The sequence below is a fragment of the Amblyraja radiata genome, chromosome 5, assembly GCF_010909765.2.
Source record: "Amblyraja radiata isolate CabotCenter1 chromosome 5, sAmbRad1.1.pri, whole genome shotgun sequence".
Taxonomy (NCBI): Eukaryota; Metazoa; Chordata; class Chondrichthyes; order Rajiformes; family Rajidae; genus Amblyraja; species Amblyraja radiata.
Genome location: NC_045960.1, coordinates 14,404,788 through 14,429,502, shown reverse-complemented (window position 1 = coordinate 14,429,502; position 24,715 = coordinate 14,404,788). Strand labels below are relative to the sequence as shown.

At 45.1% G+C, this 24,715-nt stretch overlaps 1 protein-coding gene across 1 annotated transcript in view; it reads right to left on the bottom strand.

Annotated features, from left to right (window-relative positions):
* Positions 1-6,170: 6,170 nt before the first annotated feature.
* LOC116972901 overlaps positions 6,171-24,715 on the bottom strand; it is a 45,470-nt gene continuing 26,925 nt past the window's right edge. Inside the window, exons 2-5 of the mRNA XM_033020488.1 lie at positions 12,980-13,178; positions 11,779-11,908; positions 9,560-9,734; positions 6,171-6,471 (exon numbers count right to left, since the gene is read on the bottom strand). Coding sequence (XP_032876379.1) covers positions 6,318-6,471; positions 9,560-9,734; positions 11,779-11,908; positions 12,980-13,178 — 658 coding nt within the window. The 3' untranslated portion in view covers positions 6,171-6,317. The remainder of the gene's footprint in view (positions 6,472-9,559; positions 9,735-11,778; positions 11,909-12,979; positions 13,179-24,715) is intronic.

Here is a 24,715-nt window from a genome sequence, read left to right as displayed (position 1 = left end):
CCTAGGTACTTAATATAGTGAAGCCGCGGTCTCAATTAAGAGTGAGAAATGGTCAGAAATGGTTGATGTTTCTGTAGAAATGAATTGGTGTATGTGAACTTGAACTAATTTTTCTATGGTAGTAACCTATTGTTATTCTCATTAATATTCAGAAGAGGTTGAAATTTTATGAATTAAAGTCCATGCAGACTTAATGACTATGATATTTTTTTTCTGTTGCCTCTGCCTGACCCTCCACTTGAACTTGAACTCTTATCAATGGTAGTAAATTACAGTGTAAGTCTCATTGACATTAAATAGAGGTTGACATTTTATGAATTGAAGTCCATGCAGACCTAGGTGCTATGAGATGTTTCTTTCTCTAGCTATTCTGCAGCCCCTGCTCCAGTGTCATTGAAAAAACACACTCACAATTATATTCATCATATTATTTTTATATAATATAATTATACTTAATTATATATGATTACAGTCATATTTACAAGATATATATATATATATATATATATATTGGTATAATAATATATAGTTTAAATGGGCTGCAACACGGAAATAGGCTGCCAATGGTGTAATGTGGGCATTGGCCACTAGATTGCGCTTACTTTCCCGATTTCATTTTCTAATTAGTTTAATTAATTAATGTGCAACTTTTGGCAATCACGAGTTATGACTTCCTTGTCAATTATATTTCATCTAAATCTGTGGAAAATGTCATGTAGTTCGGTGACTTAGGTCACGAAAACCGACTTCTAGACACATTTTTGATGCTCGGGCCCACAGCCTAAATCTGTTTTGGATGTTTGAAGAAAGGACACATGGTTAAAGACTGCACGAGTCGTATGACTTGTGATAAGTGTAAACAGGATCGTCCTGGATTACTTCACACTGAACAGAAGAAGAAGGAAAAGAAACTGGAGCAAATAGTACAGGAGGAAAACCCAGCGACAAGCGATGCGGTCACCTCATCTCAGATAACTGCCCATATTGGGGATGGCGTAGAAACCTGAATTTTCTTTATCTTACCAGTGCAGGTAAAGAATAACAAGACAAATACACTGTTGCAAACATATGCATTTTTGGATCGTTTTTGGTCACTACAGGGTTTGTTGGATACCATGAGTCTGTTCTTGCTCAGTACCTGATACAATTGTTCGGAAATCAATGTGTTAAAAATCCATCTATCCATCTATCAATATATCCATCTATCCATCTATCCATCCATCCATCTATCTATCTATCTATTTACCTATACATAACAAAAATTCTGATCTTGTGCTCTTCCGGTTTGTGGGATTTTTCTATTTGCGCAAAAATGGTAAGAGTTAGGTTTAAAAATCTTTAAAACTGCGCATGTGCAGATTGGTCTCCTATCCTGTCAGGAAATTGATCTCCTCTCCTGTCAGTCACACGGGACGGCGACGCCCCTTCCAACGCATCTTTGCCACACTGATTGACCGGCTCCTCTGTCACAATGAATCTGAAAGAGCGGAGCGAGCAGAGATTGAGCATCACCGTGGCTGCAGTGCGGAGCGGCTGGATTGCGGAGGGGCTGGAGTGCGGAAGGGCCATAGTGCGGAGCGGCCCAGAGCATGGCCGACTGCGAGGCCGATTGCAAGGCCCACTGCTGCAACCTCGAGATCCTGGGGAACTGAGGAGAGAGAGTGGGAGATTGAGGGAGCCGGGCGCTGGTGGGACCGGGGCCAGGCGCTGTGTAGTCTGGGCGCTGGTGAGGACGGGCACTGGTGAGGCCAGGTGCTGGTGAGGCTGGGGCCGGGTGTTCCTGCCGATCCCTGCCTGAAGCCGCCCCCGTCCCCAGCTGCAGAATGATTCCCCCCTCCCACCGGCCCCCGCCTGAAGCCGTCCCTGTCCCCAGCTGTGGGATTCTCCCCACCGGCCCCCACCTGAAGCCGGTGGGGAGCGGCAGCAGCAGGCCATGGCAGCGGCAGGACATGGCATCGGTAGCAGTAGGCCACGGCAGCGCTTTCTCCCCCCCAAATGGCACTGAAAATCCCCACCTGAAGTCATCCCCCTCCCCCGGCTGCAGGACGCACCCCCCCCCCCCCCCCCCCCCCCACCGGCCCCCGACATCCCCCGCCTGAAGCCATCCCCCTCCCCTGGTTGTAGATCGACTACCCCTCCCTATCGGCCCCTGACAGCCCCCGTCTGAAGCCGTCCCCCTCCCCCAGCTGTAAGATGCTCCCCCTCCGGCCCTTGACAGCGCCATCCTGAAGCCGTCCCCATCTCCCGCTGCAGGACACTTCCCCCCTCCCACGGCTGGAGGTCGCTCATTTATCTCCAATTTGATCCTCTCCAAAGTTAGAGGTCAAGCTGATGTGGCTATTGCTGTAGCATCCTCTGGGATAGCAGCTAAATTAATGCATTATGGAAGAACTGCACATTCTCGATTCAAGATACCCATCCAGTGACTGAGGATGCATTCTGCAACATTGACAAGAACTCTAACATGGCACATTTGATGAGGAAAGTGAAACTCATTGTTTCAAATAAATGCCCAATGATTAGGAGGGAGAGCTTTGAAGCGGTGGACAGAACTCTTCAAGATGTATGCACCAAGACTAAGTCTTTTGGCGGCATTCTTACCATTTGTTGTGGCGATTTTCGACAACTGCTTCCTGTAGTGAAAAGGGGAAATGATGCTGATGTTGAAAATTCCTGCATCAAGAAATCCTACTTGTGAACACTTTTCACCAAGTTTCAATTGCAGACGAATATGTGATTGAGGCAGAAGGCAAATATTCTCAATTTTTGTTGAAAGTTGAAGACGAGATTTTAAAGAATGAAAACAATGAAATCGAAATGCCAGAAGACATGGTTCTATCAGCAAAAACACTGGGGGATTGTATTGATCTCATCTATCCCGCATTTGACAATCCTGCAGAATTATTCTCCGACAATTGTATCTTGGTTCCGCACAACGATACGATGAGAAGCATCAATTCTCCATGTATCAGACGCTTCCCTGGAATAATTCAGTAGTACTTTTCATCAATGTTACTCACTTCCCAACAGAATTCCTCGATTCACTCCAGATCTCTGGATTACCACCACACAAATTGGAGTTGAAAAAAGGATCTCCAATCATGTTAATGAGAAACTTGGAACCCTCAACGCTATGCAATGGAACGAGGATGATTGTGGAATAACTACACAATAATCTGATCGTTACAAGAATCAACATGGAAGCCTTCAAAGATGACACTGTTCTCATCCCTCATCCCTCAATTTGACAGAATGCGAAGACATTCCCCTTCATCGGAGCCAATTCCCGATTCAATCAAGTTTTGCTATGATGATCCATAAAGCGAAAGGAAAAACCATGGATAAAGTGTTGATATACCTTGGGAAACCGGTATGTCAGCATGGACAACTATATGTGCCTCTTAGCCGAGGAAAGGTGAAGGAAACTGTCAACGTTTTCCTGAAGGATGGAACATCGACCAAGAATGTTGTCATTAAACGCGTGCTTGATTGAACGATGACTTCTGAGGTAAATTCTCAGATTTTCTTCAAGTTAAAGTTTTATTAATGTCTCTATATTAAAATTGTGTGTCTTTCTTTTCATCAACAGCAAAGAGACATCGAGACGCATTGAGCAGCAGGACGCATCAAGAGACGCAACAAGAAAGAACTGAACTGAATAAATCTCATCTTTAATGTTTAAATTGTTATATTTTAAGAGTTATTCGATTTTTAAGCTTGAATAAATCCCTATTCCACTTGCCATGCCCATCAGTTGCGCCAGCTCAGTAATACCTGCGTGTTCTATGTCACAATGGGAACCCAATGGGCGGGAATGGCTGCACCACCGGTGATCCGCTAAGAGTCTATGGGGGGAGGGGGGATGGAGTGAGTGCGTGGGGATTGGGGGGAGAAAGAGCAAGAGGCGGAGTTGGGGGCGGTGAGGAGTGGAGGGGGGATTAGGTGCATCGCAACAGGAACCCGTCAGCCGCGCCTGGGCAGTTGGGGGCTATGGGTGAGTGGTGGAATATTGCATTGGGGAACCAGGCCTCCCGTGTGACAATAGGACCCAACGGGTCCCACTTAGTCTAGTATTAGTATAATCTTCAAACATACTAACCAGCCCATCTACATTTATGTCGAAATCATTTACATATATCACAACCTGCAGAAGTGCCAGTACAGATCCCTACAGAACTCCACCAGTCACAGAGCTCCAGCCTGAACATTGACCTTTCACCGTCGCTCTCTGTCTTCTGTCAGTGAGCCAGTTCTGAATTCCTTGACCAAGTCACTTTTAATTCCAAGCATCTTAATATTCTGGATCAGCCAACCATGGGGGACTTGATCAAATGCCTTCATATAATCCATGTAGACAACATCCACCGCCATCCCCTCATCGATCGATCACCTTACCCACCTCTTCACAACACCCGAAGGTGAAGGGGGAAAGATTTAACAGGAATCTGAGGGGTAATATTTTCACACAAAGTGTGGTGGGTGTATGGAACAAGTTGTCAGATGAGGTCGTTGAGGCAGGGACTATCACATATTTTAAGAAAGTCACTTGTGCATGGATAGGACAGGTTTAGAGGGATAAGAGCCAAATGCAGGCAGGTGGGATGAGTGTAGATGGGGCATGTTTGCTGGTGTGGGCAAGTTGGGCCGAAGGGTCTGTTTCCAAGCTGTATCACTCTATGAATCTACAACCTGCCACGTGTGAAGCCATGCTGAATGTTCCTAAGTAACCCATTCTTCTCCAAATGAGGGTAAATCCTATCACAAAGAATCCCCTCCAATAGCTTTCCTACTACGAAGACGAAGGTAGCGGAAATATCGCAGACATTTCTTGGATTCGGTGGCTGGTGGGATGAAAGGTGAGAAGAGGTGTTATCTGTTCATTCCCTCGACAGGTGCAGCCGGACTTGCCGTGTTCCTGCAGCGTTTAGTTTCATGGCTGAAGACTCCAGCATCTGCAGTTTCACGTGTCTCCATTACAAGAGTATCTGAATGTGTTGACCAAACCTGCACACTGTATTTCCATAATGCCATTATATCTTGTAGTTCTATCATTCTAACAGCACTAATGTTTTGCTTTCAATCATCGTATTAGTGGTGTGGTCACATTAAGCTGTGCACAAATGCAGCAAGACTTCCTGAAGCACCTTCACCAATCACCAGTGAAGGGCAACATATCGTGCATCTCTCCAACTGTGTGCTGAGCCAATGAGGCACTGTGGGACTGGAGATGTGATCAGTGACTGTAAAGAAATGTTATCAACACACTGTGACTTTACTTCTTTTATTCATACTGTGGCATTACAGAGAGCACTAGCTGTACATGGTCTGTCACGGAAACTAGAGAGCGATATGTGGGTGGGGAGGTTGTAATTATATGTGTGATATGGGGAGTGGTTAGTAGTGATGAGGTAACTATATTAAGGGTCACATGCATATATCATCTACAGTGACCAGTTCTGTTTCTGAGTAAGAATCGACCCAGAGACCCAGTGTTGTGATGCATCACCCTCTTTATTTGACAGTGAGAATACATTCCCAGCAGTTTGGAAAACAAAACACATGCAAATAATCTAAAGACAAGAGCCTATTAATGCCGCAAGAGCAGCTGAGAATGGACTGGTGTTAACAGGAGCAATGGCCCACTAGTAGCTTCTCTGGTCAATGAGTTGCTTTTCCTACAGCACCCAGGGACTACACTCTCCACATTGCAGAGGACAGGACACTGTTGCCCAGAGGAGGCCCCCACCCGTGTACAACTGTGCAGTGTGGAGACTTGGAGCAGATATCTCTGCCTTGATGGCTCTTTCCCAACACACCCAGATATCCAACCAGAGAAAGCCTCACATTGGAGTGAATGTAGCTGGTTCATTGTGTCTGAAGTGTGAGCCCCCTTCACTGCAGCCCTGTGGGTGGGAGGTGGGAACTGGCAACTGCATTAGAGGGCAGTGTTTATACACAGGGTACAGGGGATGGCTCAAAACTGCAACATTGGCAAACGTCCAGGGTTCATCCAATGTGTGTAACAGAAACATAGAAAATAGATGCAGGAGTAGGCCATTTGGCCCTTTGATCCAGCACCGCCATTCGATATGATCATGGCTGATCACCCAAAATCAGTACCCCGTTCCTGCTTTTTCCCCATATCCATTGATTCCATTATATCACCCAGAGCTGGTTTTGCTCCATAAAGTTGTCACATAAATACATGTTGTTGTAGCAGTAGGTGGGAGACCCTTGTTAAAGTGAAGAATAGAGTTTAGCACATCTCACTGTTTGGAATCTGTAAATGTAGCAGAGCATCTGTGAGAGATTATGTTTTAATTGTCACGAAATGCTATTTGCATAAGTCCCTGTGTGTTGAACCATGCGATATAGACATATTTGTTGTTAAAGACACGGCCGTCTTTCTCCAAGTCCTTTTTTAATTCACTGGCGAGTCTCTCGTAGTCTTCAGTTTTCTGCTCAAATGTCCTGTCAACAATTAATGATATTTTTATGTGATATACTAAGATTTTATATGTACTTTATGATATTTTTTAATATGCAATGCATTTTTATGTAATATTGCCCCTTGCCTGGACCTTGAGTCCAAAATAAGGTTTATTACTATCATTAATTAAGACCAACTGTTCCATTAAGTGAACAAAAGACCACTTTCCTGATCGCTGAGGTTGAAAGGGAGCTGGTATCATCGCTCCCTCTGGGCTGGGAACACAGTCGGCCCCAGACAATGAGAAGCAGAGTCTGCTCCCCACTGGGAGACTCGGAATTCAGTCCTGATGTAGGGTTTAGACACAAACACCAACAATTCCTTTCCCTCCTCAGATACACTTCGACCCGCTGATTTCCTCCGGCACAACTTGGGATGATCTGAATTATCTTTCCCTCCCTCAGTGCTTTCCTTCCTCCACCCTCACCACTCTCCCATCAGAACATTGAGCACCATGGTTGCAACACAAGGCTTTCCTCCTGTGTGTGACTGCTGCCCTCTGTTGGCAGTTACTTGGTACAGGACTCAATTCAGGAATCCTTTGTACAAGTCATGGAATATCGAGCATGGAAACCGGCCCCTTGTGCCAAATTGTCCATGCCGACTTAAAGGCCCCATCTAAACAAACTTTTCAAACTACTGAATGAGAGAGGGAAGGGCCAGGGAGGGACTACTCACCATCGTGGGGCTGGCCGGCCTCAGAGCGTGGGGAGTGGTGGTGGCTCGCTGCTGCAGCCCAACTCCAGAGCTCGGAGGCTCCAGCTGCAGACCGGTGGACTGGGACAACGGGAGCTCGCGGGTCCGGGTGGGAGACCGCTTTTCGGAGCTCCCGCAACGCAACTTCTCCAGCCCGTGTCGTGGGGTTAGAGCGACCCGGAGCGGGACCGTCCATCACCCGGCGCGGCTTTAATGGCCACGGGACATTCCAGCGCCCGCCGGGGGCTCCAACTTGGTGACGTTTGGGCCTGGAGTGGGGCCGTACATCGCCCGGCGCGGCCTAATATGGCCGCGGGACTTACCATCGCCCACCGGGGCTTCAACATCGGGAGAGAAAATGTGCAGGGGAGAGAAAAGACTTTGCCTTCCATCACAGTGAGGAGATTCACTGTGATGGATGTTTATGTAAATTGAATTGTTTGTATTTCTTGTAGGAATTGTCTTTGTTTGTATGGCTGTGGAAACGGAGTTTCGTTTGAGCCTCAGTGAGGTTCAAATGACGTGGAATAAATATTGTATTGTATTGTATGTGTCTGGGGATGGAATCTTGTGAAGCTGATGGTAATTGTGTAGAGACTAGAGGTGGGGAAGGAATGAAGTCAAGGCAGTAAGATGTTATTCTGGTGGGGAGGGGTAAATGGAAATACCGGGGATGTGGAAGCATCTTTACTGTGGAAAAGATGTAATGAAGCTGCAGAAGGTGCAGAAGTGATTCACCAGAATGTTATCTGTGATGGAGTGATTCAGGTATGTTACCAGATCCCAGATTAGTTTAGTGTCAACACAGGACTGTGTTACAGTGGAAGGGAACAGTAATCATAACTCCATAAGTAGAAACAAGGAACTGCAGATGCTGGCTTACAACAAAAGTGCTGGAGTAACACAGGGGTTCAGGCAGCACCTCAGGCGAACATGGATAGGTAACGTTTCTTCAGACCTTTCTTGAGACTCCAGAGATACTACCTGACCCGCTGAGTTACTCCAGCACTATGTGTCCATAAATTTCAAGATGTTTTGGAAAAAACTGCAGATGCAGGTTTACACTGAAGAGAGACACAAAATGCTGGAGTAACTCAGTGGGACAGGCAGCATCACTGAAGAGAAGCAATGGGTGATGTTTCGGGTCACAAGCGTCTGAAGAAGGGTCTAGACCCAAAAAATTACCCTTTCCTTCTGTCCAGATATGCTGCCTGTCCCGCTGAGTTAAACCTTACATACTCTTCCTTTGAAGAATATAAAGCAATCAGGAAAGTACACAGAGACAATTAGAAAGGCATAAACGGCCATGAAATGTCAATGTCAAGTAGATTTAAAGAAAATTCCACGGTTTTTAGATGTACATTACAACAAGAGGGTAAAAAGTATTGCTCAAGAATAAAGTAGGGAATATATGCCTGGAGTCACAGGATGCAGATGAGATAGTAAAGGATAACTTTGCATCAAAATTCACTCAGGAATGTAACATAGAAGACAGTGACACCTGTACAGAGAATACTAATAATATGCAAGGATTGAGAAGGTGATCAATAAGAGTAGCAGTGGATGCTGCCAACATGGATTTTGCAGGCAACACCAGAACTGATGGAGTGAGAAAGATTGTCAAAGTATACAGTGGGATATGGATCAGTTCCAGAAATGGACTAAAAACATCATGCACACACAACTAAGTTAGGATGGGGTAGAACCCCAAAGGGTAGGATGGGGCTGAAGCCCAACATTTAATACCTGGACTGTTTTTTTGCCAATAGTTATTGGTTTTCCAGGATCTAGTTAATTAAATTATTATTTTTTTCTTTTCACAGTCACTAAAACAAGTGGTATTATAACTATGTACTTTTCGGAGGTGATCGACGCATTTTGTTTGTAACTTGTAGGCTTACATGTATGCAATTTTATATTGAAATGTAGTTTAGATCTGTTTAGTCCATAAACTCGAAGGCACTTTTTAAGCGCAAATTTTGATTACTTACCATCCTACCATAGAGATATAAAGTCTATAATAGACTTTATTTCTATTTCTATGATTCTACAGACCTTGGCTGGGAACCTGGGGCTCACCAAAATTCTTCCCAATTGGTCCCCGCACCTCCTAAGGCCGGCGCTGAGCTGAACCTGTCTGTGTGGACTGTGGTCGTGTCCTCATGAGAGGGAGTGAAGATTGTGAGTCAGGAGCCAACTCATTCTTACCACCGTTAATGATGGTCACGACCCCTGCCCGTGTGGACGAGCCCACTCACCACAGTCCCACCGTGCCTGAGTGTAGTGTTATCAGGAAGACCATGTGGAGACGTGTCAAAAGATCCAACAACTAACTGATATAACGGAATAAAAATTGAATTTAAACAAACTCACCTGACATAACCTGAATGTTCAGGATGAAAGACGACAGAAATTGATGAATCATTTGGATCAGGTGGACTTACGACTTCAAGAGGCAGAGTAATGAAAAATGAAAATTCCTGTTTAATCTTGCCATTTTCAAATGGGGCGTAAATTGCCCAAGCAGCAGAAATGGGAACGATTGTATCTGTGGAGAAGAAACATTCTCAGTTATGGACAAGGGTCAAACATAGAAACATAGAAACATAGAAATGAGGTGCAGGAGTAGGCCATTCGGCCCTTCGAGCCTGCACCGCCATTCAATATGATCATGGCTGATCATCCAACTCAGTATCCCGTACCTGCCTTCTCTCCATACCCTCTGATCCCCTTAGCCACAAGGGCCACATCTAACTCCCTCTTAAATATAGCCAATGAACTGGCCTCGACTACCCTCTGTGGCAGGGAGTTCCAGAGATTCACCACTCTCTGTGTGAAAAAAGTTCTTCTCATCTCGGTTTTAAAGGATTCCCCCCTTATCCTTAAGCTGTGACCCCTTGTCCTGGACTTCCCCAACATCGGGAGCAATCTTCCTGCATCTAGCCTGTCCAACCCCTTAAGAATTTTGTAAGTTTCTATAAGATCCCCTCTCAATCTCCTAAATTCTAGAGAGTATAAACCAAGTCTATCCAGTCTTTCTTCATAAGACAGTCCTGACATCCCAGGAATCAGTCTGGTGAACCTTCTCTGCACTCCCTCTATGGCAATAATGTCCTTCCTCAGATTTGGAGACCAAGAGTCAAGAGTGAAGAATGTTTAATTGTCATCAACCGAAATAGATTACCCTTTCCTTCTGTCCAGAGATGCTGCCTGTCCAACTGAATGCCTCGCCAGCGGGCACGACCTCCCATGGCCAACCTGGAAGACCCTCAACAGATTACGAGTGGAGCAGGGGAGGTGCAAAGCACTTATGAAAGCATGGAACTACCAGACAGAAGACACATGCAGCTGTGGAGCAGTACAGACAATGTCCCACCTACTGGAGTGTGACGACGCCCCCCAGTGCAGCCCCCAGGACCTGGCTGAACCGACCCGACCAGCTGTGACCTGCGCCAGATACCGGCAGAACGACATCTGAGATTGCAACGGACTCGAAGAAGAAGACCGAAATAGAACAATGATATTCTTACTGGCATAACAGACCTGTGAAGATACTATTCATAGAAAACACACTAAGCGTAAATGTTCAATAAATTATAAATACCAATAATATTACAAAAGCCCCAAATCCTTTCAGCAACCAAGACAATCCATAGTTTATTGTTTAGTTAGTGTTGTTGTGTTCAAGAGCCTAATGGTTGTTGGGAAGAGGTTCCTGCACCTGGAGATCAATTGCAGAATTAGTGTTCACCATTTTTTTCAGGGCGGGAAAGTTTAACTCTGTGTCTCTCCACAGCCACTGCCTGACCTGCTGAGTATTACTCTCTCTCACGTGCATACATATGCGCGCACACACACACGTGCACATGCACGCCCATGCACATACACGCACACACACCCAGACACATGCGCACACTCAAACATACACATACAGTCAGTCACAAATGTACCGACACAGAAGTACAGATACACACACAGACATACACTTAGCATCACAAACAGACACTTAGCATCATGCAAACACTCACACACAGACACATGCACATACACTCACTCAGATATATGCACACATTGACACTTAGAATCACATGCACACTCTGACACACACACACACACACGCCCACACAGGCACACCCACATAAACATACACACACACATGTACAAATGCAGACACACACATACAGCAGATTGTGGATTTTAGAACTCCCCCAATGGAACCTCAGCCCATTTACCTGCACAGCTTAATCCCCTTGTCAGCTCAGCACAACCTGGAAATGTATGGAAGATGAATGAAGTCACAACTGGAGAACTGTGTACAGTTCTGGTCATCTCACCACAGGAAGGGGGTGATAGGATTGAAATTGGGATGAGTTGAGTTTGCCGCTGATGCCCAGCATGGACAATAAGGGCTGACTGGCCTCCTTCTATCCTGTGTCCTTCAGTCCACCCATGAAGCACAGAAAACTATCTGGTGACCAAATGTGGATCCTGTCCGCCTGCCTGCACACTAATTTGAAAGGAAATTAGATGGGTCGGACACTGAGACATAAGCCACGTTCCATGCTGTTACATCAAACAAACATCTAACGTACCTGCAGCATTGCCGAAACGTGAATAATCAAAAAATTTGTCCAAGGCGATCTTTGTTGCAGTCTTCAAATCCTTTCCACTAACAAACGTATAAAGCCATTGCACGTTTGTTAACTGGATCTCTTCATAATTCTAGAGTGATGAAAGGAAAGAGAGGAATAGTGGTGAAGTTCAGGGTCAGCATCTGTGTTGGGAGCTGTGATTTGGGAGACTGATGAGTGATCTGACTGGACTGAACTACTGAGTTACATTTACAGATATACTGGAATATTTTCATTCCCTATTTCCTGACAACTTTGCAATAAGAAGCAGAAGGTTCCCCGGCTTTACACACTGGGTGAAAGGCTGCTCTGGAAAAAGAAAGGCTCCAGTGTTGGATGGGTGTGAGGAGTCTGAGCCCATTCCCCAGAGGGAGTGGGGTCTGGTTCACAACTGGTAACGATGGGGTGCGGTGGGGAATGGGGTCCTACTGGTGAGGCAGTGTCTGCTCTGTCAGTTCTGGACTGTGGTGATACATTGGACCTGTTCTCCCACTGTCTGTGGTGCACCCAGACCAGGAGGAGTCTGAGTCTATAGATGAGTCTACACTCAACACAACCTTCCTGTTGACGGGTGCGGTTATTTAACTTAGCAGACCACACTGCCCCACATGTTGGCTCTGTGACCTTCACCCCACCATTCCCACCTCTGTTCCCCCTGTCTCCTTGTGCTGATACAACTCCACTCCCTGCACCATCCTGTATTCTTGAACAAAAAAGGTTCCAAATGATCATATTGTTTCTTGTGATATTATAAATATTGGCAGACTTCACCTTCATCGATCCACAGACCAAACATATTTATTCATGTTAAACTGTTCTCGGATCTTCATCACATTTTAAATTTCAGCTGCGACATAATTTCTGCGACTGAAAGTGGAAAGAATTGTGTAGTCAGTATACAGGAAATATTCCTTACTCCTCATTCCCTCTGGGATAAACTCCAGAGGGAGCGAGGAGTGTGGAAGTGAAGACACTCAGCAAACTGAGTCCAAGGTCCATCCTGATCTGTCAGGGTGAGCTCCACAACACAGAACAGTGTACAACAGAGGATTTCAGGAATGGATTTCAAACTATGGAAGAATTTAACCCTGAGCTGAGCATGGAACAGCAAATATCCTCTCTTCCCCGCCATCCATCCCTGATAATTCCCAAAAGTACTTACATCATACTCATTGTCTGGCGTGACAGCATAACACATCATGTTCTTGCACGCCTCTACCACAACTTTACTTGCTCCTGTTCCTGCAACCTGCAGCCCCAGGAGGACAGAGAGAGTTAAACGGAGTCTCAGCATCTTGGGCTCCGCTCTGGTCTGTTCGATGCACTCAGTCACTCTCCACACCTCCAGCTGGATCTGCTGTCTGAGCCCTGAGTTCAAATCTTTTTATACTCTTTTCTGAAGATGATTTTGAATATCGTTGCTGAGACATGAAGTCGGGTTATATGTTATGCAAATATTGTTTTGTTCTGGCCAATTGAATGATTAACCCTCAGAGTGCTGAATCTGAGGAAGCCTGAGACCCTGCAGCAGACAATTAAATGGACGTGTGTGTTAATTGTTGCTGGACGGCGAGCTCTGGGGAAGGTGAAGTCAGCAGTGAGGATGGTCATTAATGGCATCGGTTTGTGAGTGGTGGGAGTGGTGTTCCTCATCCCCCAACATCCAAGTCCCAGCCCTGGGACCTTCCCCATCTTTGAATCATGTCCACAAGACACGCCAATGCACCTGAGATGGAGAGGGTTGTCAGAGACATTATAGACCAGAGTGGAATATTAACCAGAGCATATTCATTTTTCCCCAGTCTCAGTTCCTGCTTATTTCCATTGGAGAGTGTCAGTGGATCAGATATTGCCCATTTTATCCCCTTGCCCAAGGATAAAATGAGAAGACGTTGACCAGTTTTTCTAAAGCTAAGGTGCTGAACCTGATGCGAAGACCAACTCTTACACATAACCCATATCCTTCAATACCCTATATATCTGTAGGTTGATCCAAAATTCTCTAGAATACCACTATCATATTAGACTCAATCATCACCCCTGACAGCACGTTCCAGGCACGAGCCACACTTTGTGCAAAAAACTTGCCCCGCACATCTCTTTTAAACTTTGTCCTGCTCCTCTTAAAGCTATGCCCTGTAGTATTTGATTTTTTATATATGGGGAAAAAGCTTCTTACTCTGTGTCATCTCTGTGCCTCTCATAATTTTATATACTCTCTCTACAACCTCCACCGTTCCAGCGAAAACAAACCAAGTCTGTCCAATTGCTCTCTGTAGCTAGTACCCCCTAATCCAGGCATCATTCTGGTAAATCTCCACTGCACACTTTCCCAAGCCTCCACATCCTTCCTGTAATTGGTGACCAGAACTGCAGAAGTATTTAGCAAAGAGGAGACATAGCCTCATGTAGGAGTAGATGCAGCAGAGCCGGACAAATTGAGTAGGGGATGGCATCCTTGCAAGAGGCAGGGTAGTGGAGGAGGTGTGGGCAAGTCACTCTCTAGTGACTCATGACCGTCACAATCACTTCCTAACTGGTCCTCTGAACCCACTTCACTGGTCCCTTCCTTCCACTGATATCCCCCATTTCTCATCCATCCCTTCTTCCTCCTTGTCTGCAACATAAAGCTACATTCTTTATCTCCCTTTCCCAATTCCCAATAGGGTCTTTGACCTGAAACATTTACTTATTTTCATTTTCTACTGATGTTCCCGACCTGCCTGATGTTCCCAGTATTTTCAGTTTTTATTTCAGATTTCCATTATCTGCATTATTCATTTTCATCCATGTGATAATAGAAGCCAGAATACGTCAAAGGGAGTGGGATTATAAATTATAATCGGTCTTTCCATGCTCAACTTCCTGATACAATTGTTCAGACATCCATGGAATCAGCACACAGAGAGTTAATGTCACCAAATCCATCACAGGGATAGAATCCAGCAGCATTTCCATAATGTATCAGCTGCCATTTCGTTGGCATTGTACGGCCTTCCAGAAGAACACTGGATCAAAAACATCTTCACAAAGGTGCTCAATTTGTTTAACCTGGAACAAAGTGACCAAGGAAATTAGCCTTGATGTTCTGCCAGGTGTTTGTTACATTTTGTTACACCTACGCCCTGGACGTAGCACGTTATTTTCCTGTATTAAAATCCCAAATGACCTAAATAACAGACCAATGCAAAGCTTGTTCCTTCTCTGTATTTCAACCTTGGTTGTCTGAGCAATGAGACAGAGAAAAGTCTGGCTCTATAAACACATATACCTTGATTCCGTGTTTTATATAGGACCAACACCCCAGACTCACTTCTTTGACTTTGCAAGTTTTCAGTGACTCCTTGGCTTTGTCCAATGGGTTTTAAGTCACAGTAGCTCATAGTTTCCTAGTCTCTGCCATTTCTCACAGTTTACCTCCCACTCTTACATCAGGGAGTTATTGAAATTCACAACATTTTGCAGCGTTTGTGATGTTGGGGAATGTAGAATTCCGGAGGATTTGTCTGCATTGGAACTGCAGGCATTTATAGTCAAACGGTATAATAGTCAACAAGGGGAAATGAGCTGGAGGAACGCAGTGGAACAGGCAGCATCTCTGGTAGAGGAATGGGTGATGTTTCCTGTAGCTAGTACCCCCTAATCTAGCCATCATTCTGGCTGATCTAATAGCATTATACAGATGATCCGAAACATTACCCATTCCTTCTCTCCGGGGATGCTGCCTGTCCCCGCTGAGTTACCCCAGCATTTTGTGTCTATTTCTTAGAACAGCCCTGCGAACTGGAACCTTGGTTGCAATGCTGGAGAATGTCTTTTAGGAGGATCAAAGCTGAGAGGAGATTTGGTTCAAAATCATCGCAGGCAGAGGGATTAAGGTGGAACGGGTTGCATCGGAGTTTGGGCTGTTTGATCTAATGTTTTGATTTCATTGCACAGTATTTTTCTTTTCACTGTCTTGTACAATTGATGTATAATTTATATTGTTGTGTGTTGTCTATGTGTGCCTGCAATGCTGCTGCAACTAGACTTGAGAACTGGAGAACATAGACTTTAAGTGGTTGTCAAAAGAAACAGGGAAGTAGCGAAGATAAAACTTAATAAGTAACTAGGATCTGAATCCAAAGCCTGACGAGGTAGAAAGAGCTTTAATCGTGTTTTTTATATGCGATTTGGTAAGCATCGGAACTAAAACAGGTTACGGGAGATACATAAACAATGGCAATAAATCGACTGCTCTAACAGAAAGCATATGGACAGCAGACACTCCACATCTCCCATCCCACCATCAGTCCAAACCAGTTACATAATTGCATATAACGCCTCCATGGGGTCTATATTCCACAGAGATACAAAGAGTACTTGTGAATAGACACAAAATGCTGGAGTAACTCAGCGGGACAGGCAGCGACTCTGGAGAGAAGGAATGGGTGAAGTTTCGGGTCGCGACCCTTCTTCAGACTGAACTGAACTCTCGTCGATGAGAGTACTTGTGATTCTCTATCTTCAATTTCAGAGTTAAATAAAAAACACAGAGTGCTGGAGGAACCCACAGGGCTAGGTGGCATCTGTGGAGGGAATGGATTAGGAGTTATTTCGGGCCAGGTTCTTCTTCAATAGGAAGGAACTGCAAGAAGATGCAGTTGTATTTGCAAAACGCCAAATGATGATGGGAGAGGGGGAGAGGGAGAAAGAATGAGAGAGAGAGAGATAGAGATTCCAGTCTCTTAACCTCAAGCACCGTGGTATATCAACGCTTACAAAATGATCCGCTCTATGATCTTTGGCCGTCGAAAAGCGGCGAAGGAAAATTTAAAATCCCCCACAACCTCCCGTCTCCCCCGGCCAGTGATGTGATGGACGCAGGGGTCTGGACCCATCGCTGACAAGGTCTCGGACAAAACCCATCCCCGGAGACGTCATGTACGTTATTTGGCTTTTTGGTGTTGCGTCCGTTCGGTTATTTTGCTTTTCGGCTTCACACCCTTTTGGTTATTTGGCTTTTCGGCGTCATGTCCGTTAGGTTTTTTGGTTTTTCGGCGTCGTTTCAATTCGGTTATTTGGCTTTTCGGTGTGATGTCCATTCAGTTATTTGGCTTTTGGCGTCGTGTCCATTTAGTTATTTGGCTTTACGGCGTCTTGTGCATTCGGTATTTTGGGTTCCACGTCTTTGCTTCGGCTTCTCATCCTTCAACGCCCCGTCCGCACACGGTCAAGTCAAGTCAAGTCACATTTATTTATATAGCACATTTAAAAAACAACTCTCGTTGGCCAAAGTGCTTTACATTTGTTAAAAGAATAGTATAAACAAACTACATACATATATACATATAGCCCTCGCTCAATGGACGTCAGGAAAGGCTTGGGAGTATAGATAAGTTTTTAGTCTTGACTTAAAGGAGTCGATGGAGGGGGCAGTTCTGATGGGAAGGGGGATGCTATTCCACAGTCTAGGAGCTGCAAAGGCGCGGTCGCCCCTAAGCTTATGCCTAGACCGCGGGATATTCAGCAGCCCCAAGTCGGCCGATCTGAGGGACCTGGAGGTGGAGTGATGGGTGAGAAGACTTTTAATGTAGAAGGGGCCAAGCCCATTGAGGGCTTTGTAGACATAGAGGAGGGTCTTGAAATGTATACGGAACCGCACAGGGAGCCAGTGGAGAGAGGCCAGGATCGGGGTGATGTGGTCCCTTTTCCGGGTGCACGTCAGGAGTCACGCTGCGGCGTTTTGGACCAGTTGTAGGCGGGACAGGGAAGATTGGCTGATGCCAGTGTAAAGCGAGTTGCAGTAATCTAGGCGGGAGGAGATAAATGTGTGGATGATCTTTTCGAGGTCATCAAAGTGGAGGTCAGGCACATCAACTTTCCCAGATGCTTTGGGCTGACTGTTCGCTACGGTGGTCCATGCCAAAAAAGTTGTACAGTTCTGCTGGGACAATCTCTTCAGCCTTACCTAATGTTGCGTCTTCAGAGGGTGGGGGGCATTGGATGGGATTTGGTGAGTTGACGATGCTTCTCTGTGCAATCTGGGCTGCATGAAACATGTCTCTGACGTGATGGGACCATGATGCTCCTTGTTGATTTTCACCAACAATTCCACTGCTCTCACTGTCCTCACTTGAAGTATCTTGTACAACACCTTCAACCAGCTCTTCAACAGCAAGTGATTCTTCGAATACAATATCACTTTCTACTTGCCTAGAAGGCCTTGTAAAACATAAGACAGGATGGGATCTCTTCAACCTTGCCTTCAAGCAGCCTGTCTTATGAGATGATGCATCCAAGCCTCAACTTCTCGAACTTCCTTGATGAGAAGTTGGTTACGTTTAGCAAGTCTTAAGAACACTTTGCCACCGATGATTTTGTCCTCGATGACTCTCTTGCAGAAACTAGACTAGGACCTTATACACCTGCTGCTGATTATCTTGTTTGCTAATTTTTATGACAATTTGCTAAAATTAGTGACAACTTTTGTGTATCTAAGGTAGCATGATATATGGTGTCTTGCTTCAATAGCTACAAGATCTCTCTCTCTTTTGTGTAATAGCAATGCTTCATCTTGCTTCATGGTGGCAGCAGTTAGTAACTGCCCCCCATGTTTTATTTCACATCGTACTAATTTCTCTACTTTTCGTTTACCTATGGCTTGTTCTTTGACGTACTTTGAGAAGAGACTTTACAGATGATGCAATGCACTGGTAGGCCATGCCTGCAGTCAGGGTGCTCGACAGTAGCTGTTTGTTGACCATCACTTGTCATGGACCAAAGCGGTCTCTTTGGGACCGGCTCATGTGGTTCGCCATCAGGAACTGCTTCTTGAGGGGATTCACCTACTTTAGGGGTTTTCAGCGTTTGGATTGAACAAAATTAGAAGGGAAAAAGAAAACGGAAAAGGAAAGAAAAGTAAAATAACTCAACATCCTGAAATATATTTTAATTGTACAAAACAACAGAATATGACCATAAAAACTAATAAATGTTGATATAGACCTATCACAATATTTTAGGGCTATCAGTAACAAACTGAGCATCATCCAAAACTACATTTAAATACATATAGCATATTTGTTAAAATGTTTATTTACATGAACCTTGGTCACTATGCCCCAGTTGATGTTTAAAAGCTTTTAATAGGGACACAAATTTCACACATAAGATTGACATTATTTCTGTAACTATAAATTCTAGTGATACATTTTATATAAGCATACTTAATGCTTGATGAGCTCTACCTTTTTTTTAAATCATTTTTATTTCACAGTTCACAACATCATAACTTTACAAATATAAAATTAATATATTATATACATCACTGACTTCAAAGCTTACTGACAGAAATGTGCCATTGGCATAACTTAGTTTATGAAACCTTTTATATGTGAAAATATACACTAGAAATGTATAACAGAACAATTCAGACTCAGTCAATTTCTGATTTTCATCAGATTTATTTTGCATGTTCGAAATCAGTTGTAAAACAAAATTATCAGCAAGTTAGCATTATCTTTCTTCCTTCGAAACCTTGCTTTAGTCAGAGACCACGAGGGGGCGCTGACCTGTGCGCGGCTGCCCTGCCAGCAGTTGTCTGTCTTTTCATCGTTTTATTTTTATTTTTAGTTAGTTAAAGTGTTTTGTTTGGAGGTCTTGACTTTTTTGTGTGTGGTGGGGGGGGGGGAGGGGGAAACTGCCTTTCAGGGTCCCTATCTGGTCGGAGAGGCAGCTTTTCTCCGGGCTGCAGCTTCGACCCGTCCTCGCGGCCTAGCAGCGGGCCTGGAGCGACGTTTCCTGTCGGGGACCGCCCAGAACCTCGGCTTCGGCGGCGGCACAGCGCTGGAGCGCTATCGCGGAGCGGGCGATGCCTTACCCGGGTCTCCGCGCTGGAGCTCCGGTGAGCTGAAACCGGCGAAAAAACATCGCGGAACAGCGGGTCTGTGGAGCGACCAGCTGCGGGCGGCGGCGCTGAACTGTACATCGGGAGCCTGGGATCTCTAGATGAGATTGCCAGTTGTGGAGCTCGAACCGGCGCGGCCTTGTTGGCTTCGGAAGCCGCGGCCTCCAGAGCGGAAGCGGCCGTTCCAGGGATCCCAAGCCGCTGAGAGGACTCTCCCGACGCCGGACTAACATCACCCGGTGAGAACGGCCTGGAACATCGGGCCTCCGTAGAGGCAACTGTGGAGGCCTCAATGGGCCCGACTATGGGTGAACTGGGGTTGGGACTGGAATCTGTGCCTTCCCTCATAATGGGAACCATTGTGGGGGGATGTTTTTATGTTTAAATGTCTTTATTACTGTTATGTCTGTATTCGTTCTTTATGTGCTGCATGGCAAGAAGCATTTCACTACACCTAGGTGTATGTGACAATAAAATAACCATTGAACCATTGATATAGCTCGATTTATTGTTGCAATGTTGCAGATGATTGCAATCGGCAAGCTAACCCAGGATACACTGCTGCCTCCTAATAATAGAAGATAAAATGTGTAAGGGAGTGTTTTACCTCTTTTCATTTTTAATATTGTGTAAGACAAAATGAATATATCACTGTACGCATGTTCAGGTTGACGGGGTGGCAGGTCAGCAAATGATCATATAAGTGTTAATTATGTGGCACAGTGCCTCCAGTGCATGTCCACACACAACAATTTTGTGTGTGAATGTGTATGGGGCTCTGCGGAGTGGTGGGGCCGAGGTGTTTTGAAAGTTGCCTCAGCATTTTGTGTCTATGTTCAGCCATTTCCTCTTGCTACCATTGGCATGATGCTACCATTTCACAGACCACAGTCTGTTCGTATTGGTGGAAATGTGACAGCCTTGATAACAATCAGCATGGGAGCACCTCAAGGCCGCGCACTCAGCCCCCTGCTGTACTCACTCTGTACACATGACTGCGTAGCCGGTCACAGTGCAAACTCTATACCCATGACTGCGTAGCCAACCACAGTGCGAACTCCATCATCAAGTTCGCTAATGACACCACTGTTGTGGGATGTATCACTGATGGGGATGAGTCAGAGTATAGAAGAGAGATCGAGCAACTGTCCATATGGTGCCAGCACAATAACCTGGCCCTCAACATCAACAAAACCAAGGAGTAGGATGGGGACCCACAGCCCCGTTTATATCTACAGGTCGATGGTTGAAAGGGTCAAGAGCTTCAAATTCCTGGGCGTGCACATCTCTGAAGATCTTTCCTGGTCCAAGAACACTAATGCAATTATCAAGAAAGCTCATCAGCGCCTCTACTTCCTGAGAAGATTACGGAGAGTTGGTTTGTCAAGGAGGACTCTCGTCAAGGAGGACTCTCTCTAACTTCTACAGGTGCACAGTAGAGAGCATGCAGACCGGTTGCAAAAGTACAAAAAGTAGTAAACACTGCCCAGTCCATCATCGGCTTTGACCATCCTTCCATCAAGGGGATTTAATTCAGTTGCTGCCTCAAAAAGGCTGGCAGTATCATCAAAGACCCACACCATCCTGGCCACACACTCATCTCCCTGCTACCTTCAGGTAGAAGGTACAGGAGCCTGAAGACTGCAACAACCAGGTTCAGGAATAGTTACTTATCCACAGCCATCGGGCTATTAAACCTGGCTCGGACAAAACTCTGATTATTAATAATCCATTATCTGTTATTTGCACTTCATCACTTCATCAGTTTATTTATTCATGTGTGTATATATTTATATGATGGTATATGGACACACCGATCTGTTTTGTAGTAAATGCCTACTATGTTCTGTGTGCTGAAGCCAAGCAAGAATTTAATTGTATTATCAGAGACACATGACAATAAACTCACTTGAACTTGAACCATTTGACTACAAATGCCTGCACTTCTAATGCAAACTAATTCCCCTCTGCATTCAACATTCTGCGGGGACTAAGGGAAAGGTTTCTAAAATGTTTTGAATTTCAATAAACCATTTATGTGAGGTCTCTGATATAAGTGTGAGAGGCAATCTGTGAGGAGCAGCATTGACAAGGAAACAATGAGTTTCTGTGACTTTAAACTTCTTGAACAGTCAAGTTACACTTGTATGTTCAACGGATACATCATAGTGTAGCCAAAGAAGGCAGTTGGAGAGCTGGTCCTTTATAAAACACGGTTTCCAGAGACATGTGCTTATAGAACCAGACTGTTCTCTATTTCACTACTCGGACAATTGTGGATGAAACTTTGTGAGGAGAGGAGTTTTGCATGTGTGCTGTTTGTGAGGTTATTTGGGATATTAATGCTGCAAAATAAGGTGGTTAATTAGGACAAACACCTGCCAGAACATCGAGAACAATTTCACTCTGTTTCAAGTTAAGCAAATTTCACACATTTATAAAGATGTTTATTGGCCCAGTGCCCTTTATGTGGGATGGTACAATGCCAACTAAAGAACAGGTTATATGGAAATGCTGCCTCGCTCTATCCCTGTGATTGGCTTGGTGGAATTAACTCTCTGGCTGCTGATACAATGGATCTCAGAAAAAATGTACCAGGTATTTGTGCAAAAATAGACTCATTATATCCAACAATCCCACTCCTAACTGTGCTTCCAGTATCCCTATCTCACCCTATCTCCAAAACTGAATACAATACTCTAAATGCGGATGCACCAACGCCTTATACACCTGCAACATGACCTCCCAACTTCTATACTAATTACTCTGACTGATGAAGGCCTAAGTGCCAAAAACCTCTTTGACCACCCTATCTACCTGTGACTCCACCTTCAAGGAACCATGCATCTGCACTCCTAGATCCCTCTGCTCTAGAACATTCCCCAGAGCATTACGATTCACTGTGTAGGTCCTACCCATGTTAGACTTCAGGCCCGTACGAAGCTTTCCAAAAAGGGGAGTGGTGCGACAGGATTACAAAGAATTTAATGTGAAATAGTGTGCGTGCTGCGCACATCACGAGCGCGAAGCGTGAAGTCCCTCGATGCCAGGATCCAGGGCCCTTAAGCGGGCCCTGGAAGCTCTGGGGTTTTAGATGCTCTCTGATGCATTCTGAGCCTTATTTTGGAGCATTTTTGCACCAAATTTATGACCAATATTTCAGAAATTAACAGGAATCTGAAAGGTAGCTTTTTCACACAAAGGGTGCTGGGTGTATGGAACGAGCTGCCAGAGGAGGTAGTTAACGCTGGGACTATCCTAATGTTTAAGAGACATTTGGACACGTACATGGATAGGACAGATTTAGATGGATATGGGCCAAACGCTTGTGAGTGGGACTAGTGTAGATGGGACATGTTGGTCGGTGTGGGCAAGTTGGGCTGAAGGGCCTGTTTCCACACTGCATCATTCTATGACTAAAAAGTTAAGAAGAAAAATGAATGTAGATAAGTAGAGCAGATTTGAAAGAGGAGTGAAATGTAAAGGCAGAGAGAGGTTTATGGGTGGAAAGGATCAGAGGAAAGGAGGGGGAGAGTGGGCTTGGGCAGATGGGTGAAGGGAAAATAGACACAAAGTGCTGGAGTAACTCAGTGGGTCTGGCAGCATCTGCGGAGAATATGAATAGGCGACGTTTCACAGAGTGCTGGAGTAACTCAGCGGGTCAGGCAGCATCTCTGGAGAACACGGATAGATGACATGTCACAGAGTGCTGGAGTAACTCAGTGAGTCAGGCAGCATCTCTGGAGAAAAAGTATAGATTATATTTCGGGTCAAGACCGTTCTTCAGTAATATTCATGATGTGACACGCATAGACATTCCTGAATGTTACCCAAAACATCGTGAGCTACTTTGTGACGGTGCTTGCCCTCTCCTATAACGTCGCTGCTGCCTTGGCTGATGCAGGACAGGACACAAGCTTTGGGACACATTGTGAAGCTGTTGCCGTCTGTCCCAGCTTGGTAAAAACCTGGATGTAGTGGATTTGGAGAGGATGTTTCCACTAGTGGGAGAGTCTAGGACCAGTGGCCACAGCCTCGGAATTAAAAGACATTCCTTTAGGAAGGAGATAAGCAGGAATTTCTTTAGTCAGAGGGTGGTGAACTGTGGAATTCATTGCCACAGACAGCTGTGGAGGCCAAGTCAATGGACATTTTTCAGGAGGAGATTGATAAATTCTTGATTGATACGGGTGTCGGAGGTAATGGGGAGAAGGCAAGAGAATGGGTTTGAGAGGGAAAGATTGATAGCCATAGAGTGATACAGTGCGGAAACAGACCCTTCGGCCCAGCATGTCCCATCTGCACTAGTCCCACCTGCCCACGTTTGATCCATATCCCTCCGAACCTATCCTATCCATGTACCTGTCTAACTGTTTCTTAAATGTTGCGATAGTCCCCGCCTCAACTACCTCCTCTGGCAGCTTGTTCCATACACCTACCACCCTTTGTGTGAAAAACATACCCCTCAGATTCCTATTAAATCTTTTGCCCTTCTCCTTAAACCTATGTCCTCTGCTCCTCAATTCACCTACTCATGGCAAAAGACTCAATCATATCTATTCAAATCATGATTTTGTATACCTTTATTAGATCATCCATCATCCTCCTGTGCTCCATGAAATAGAGTCCCAGCCTACTCAACCTCTCCCTATAGTTCTGGCCCTCTAGTGCTGACAACATCCTAGTAAATCTTCACTGTACCCTTTCCAGTTTGATGACATATTTCCTATAACATGGTGCCCAGAACTGAATACAATACTCTGAATGCGGCCTCACCACCTACTTATGCAACTGCAACATCCTCCCAACCTCTGTACTCAGCCTGACCCGCTAAGTTACTCCAGCACTCTGTGAAACTTCACAGAACAGGGCAAGATTAGCAAGTTTGCTGATGATACAGAAGTGAGTAATTTTGCATACAGTGAAGGTGGTTGTGAAAGATTGCGGTAGGATTTGGATCAATTAGCCAGGTGGGCAGAGGAATGGTTGATGGTTGCATGGTTCCTTGAA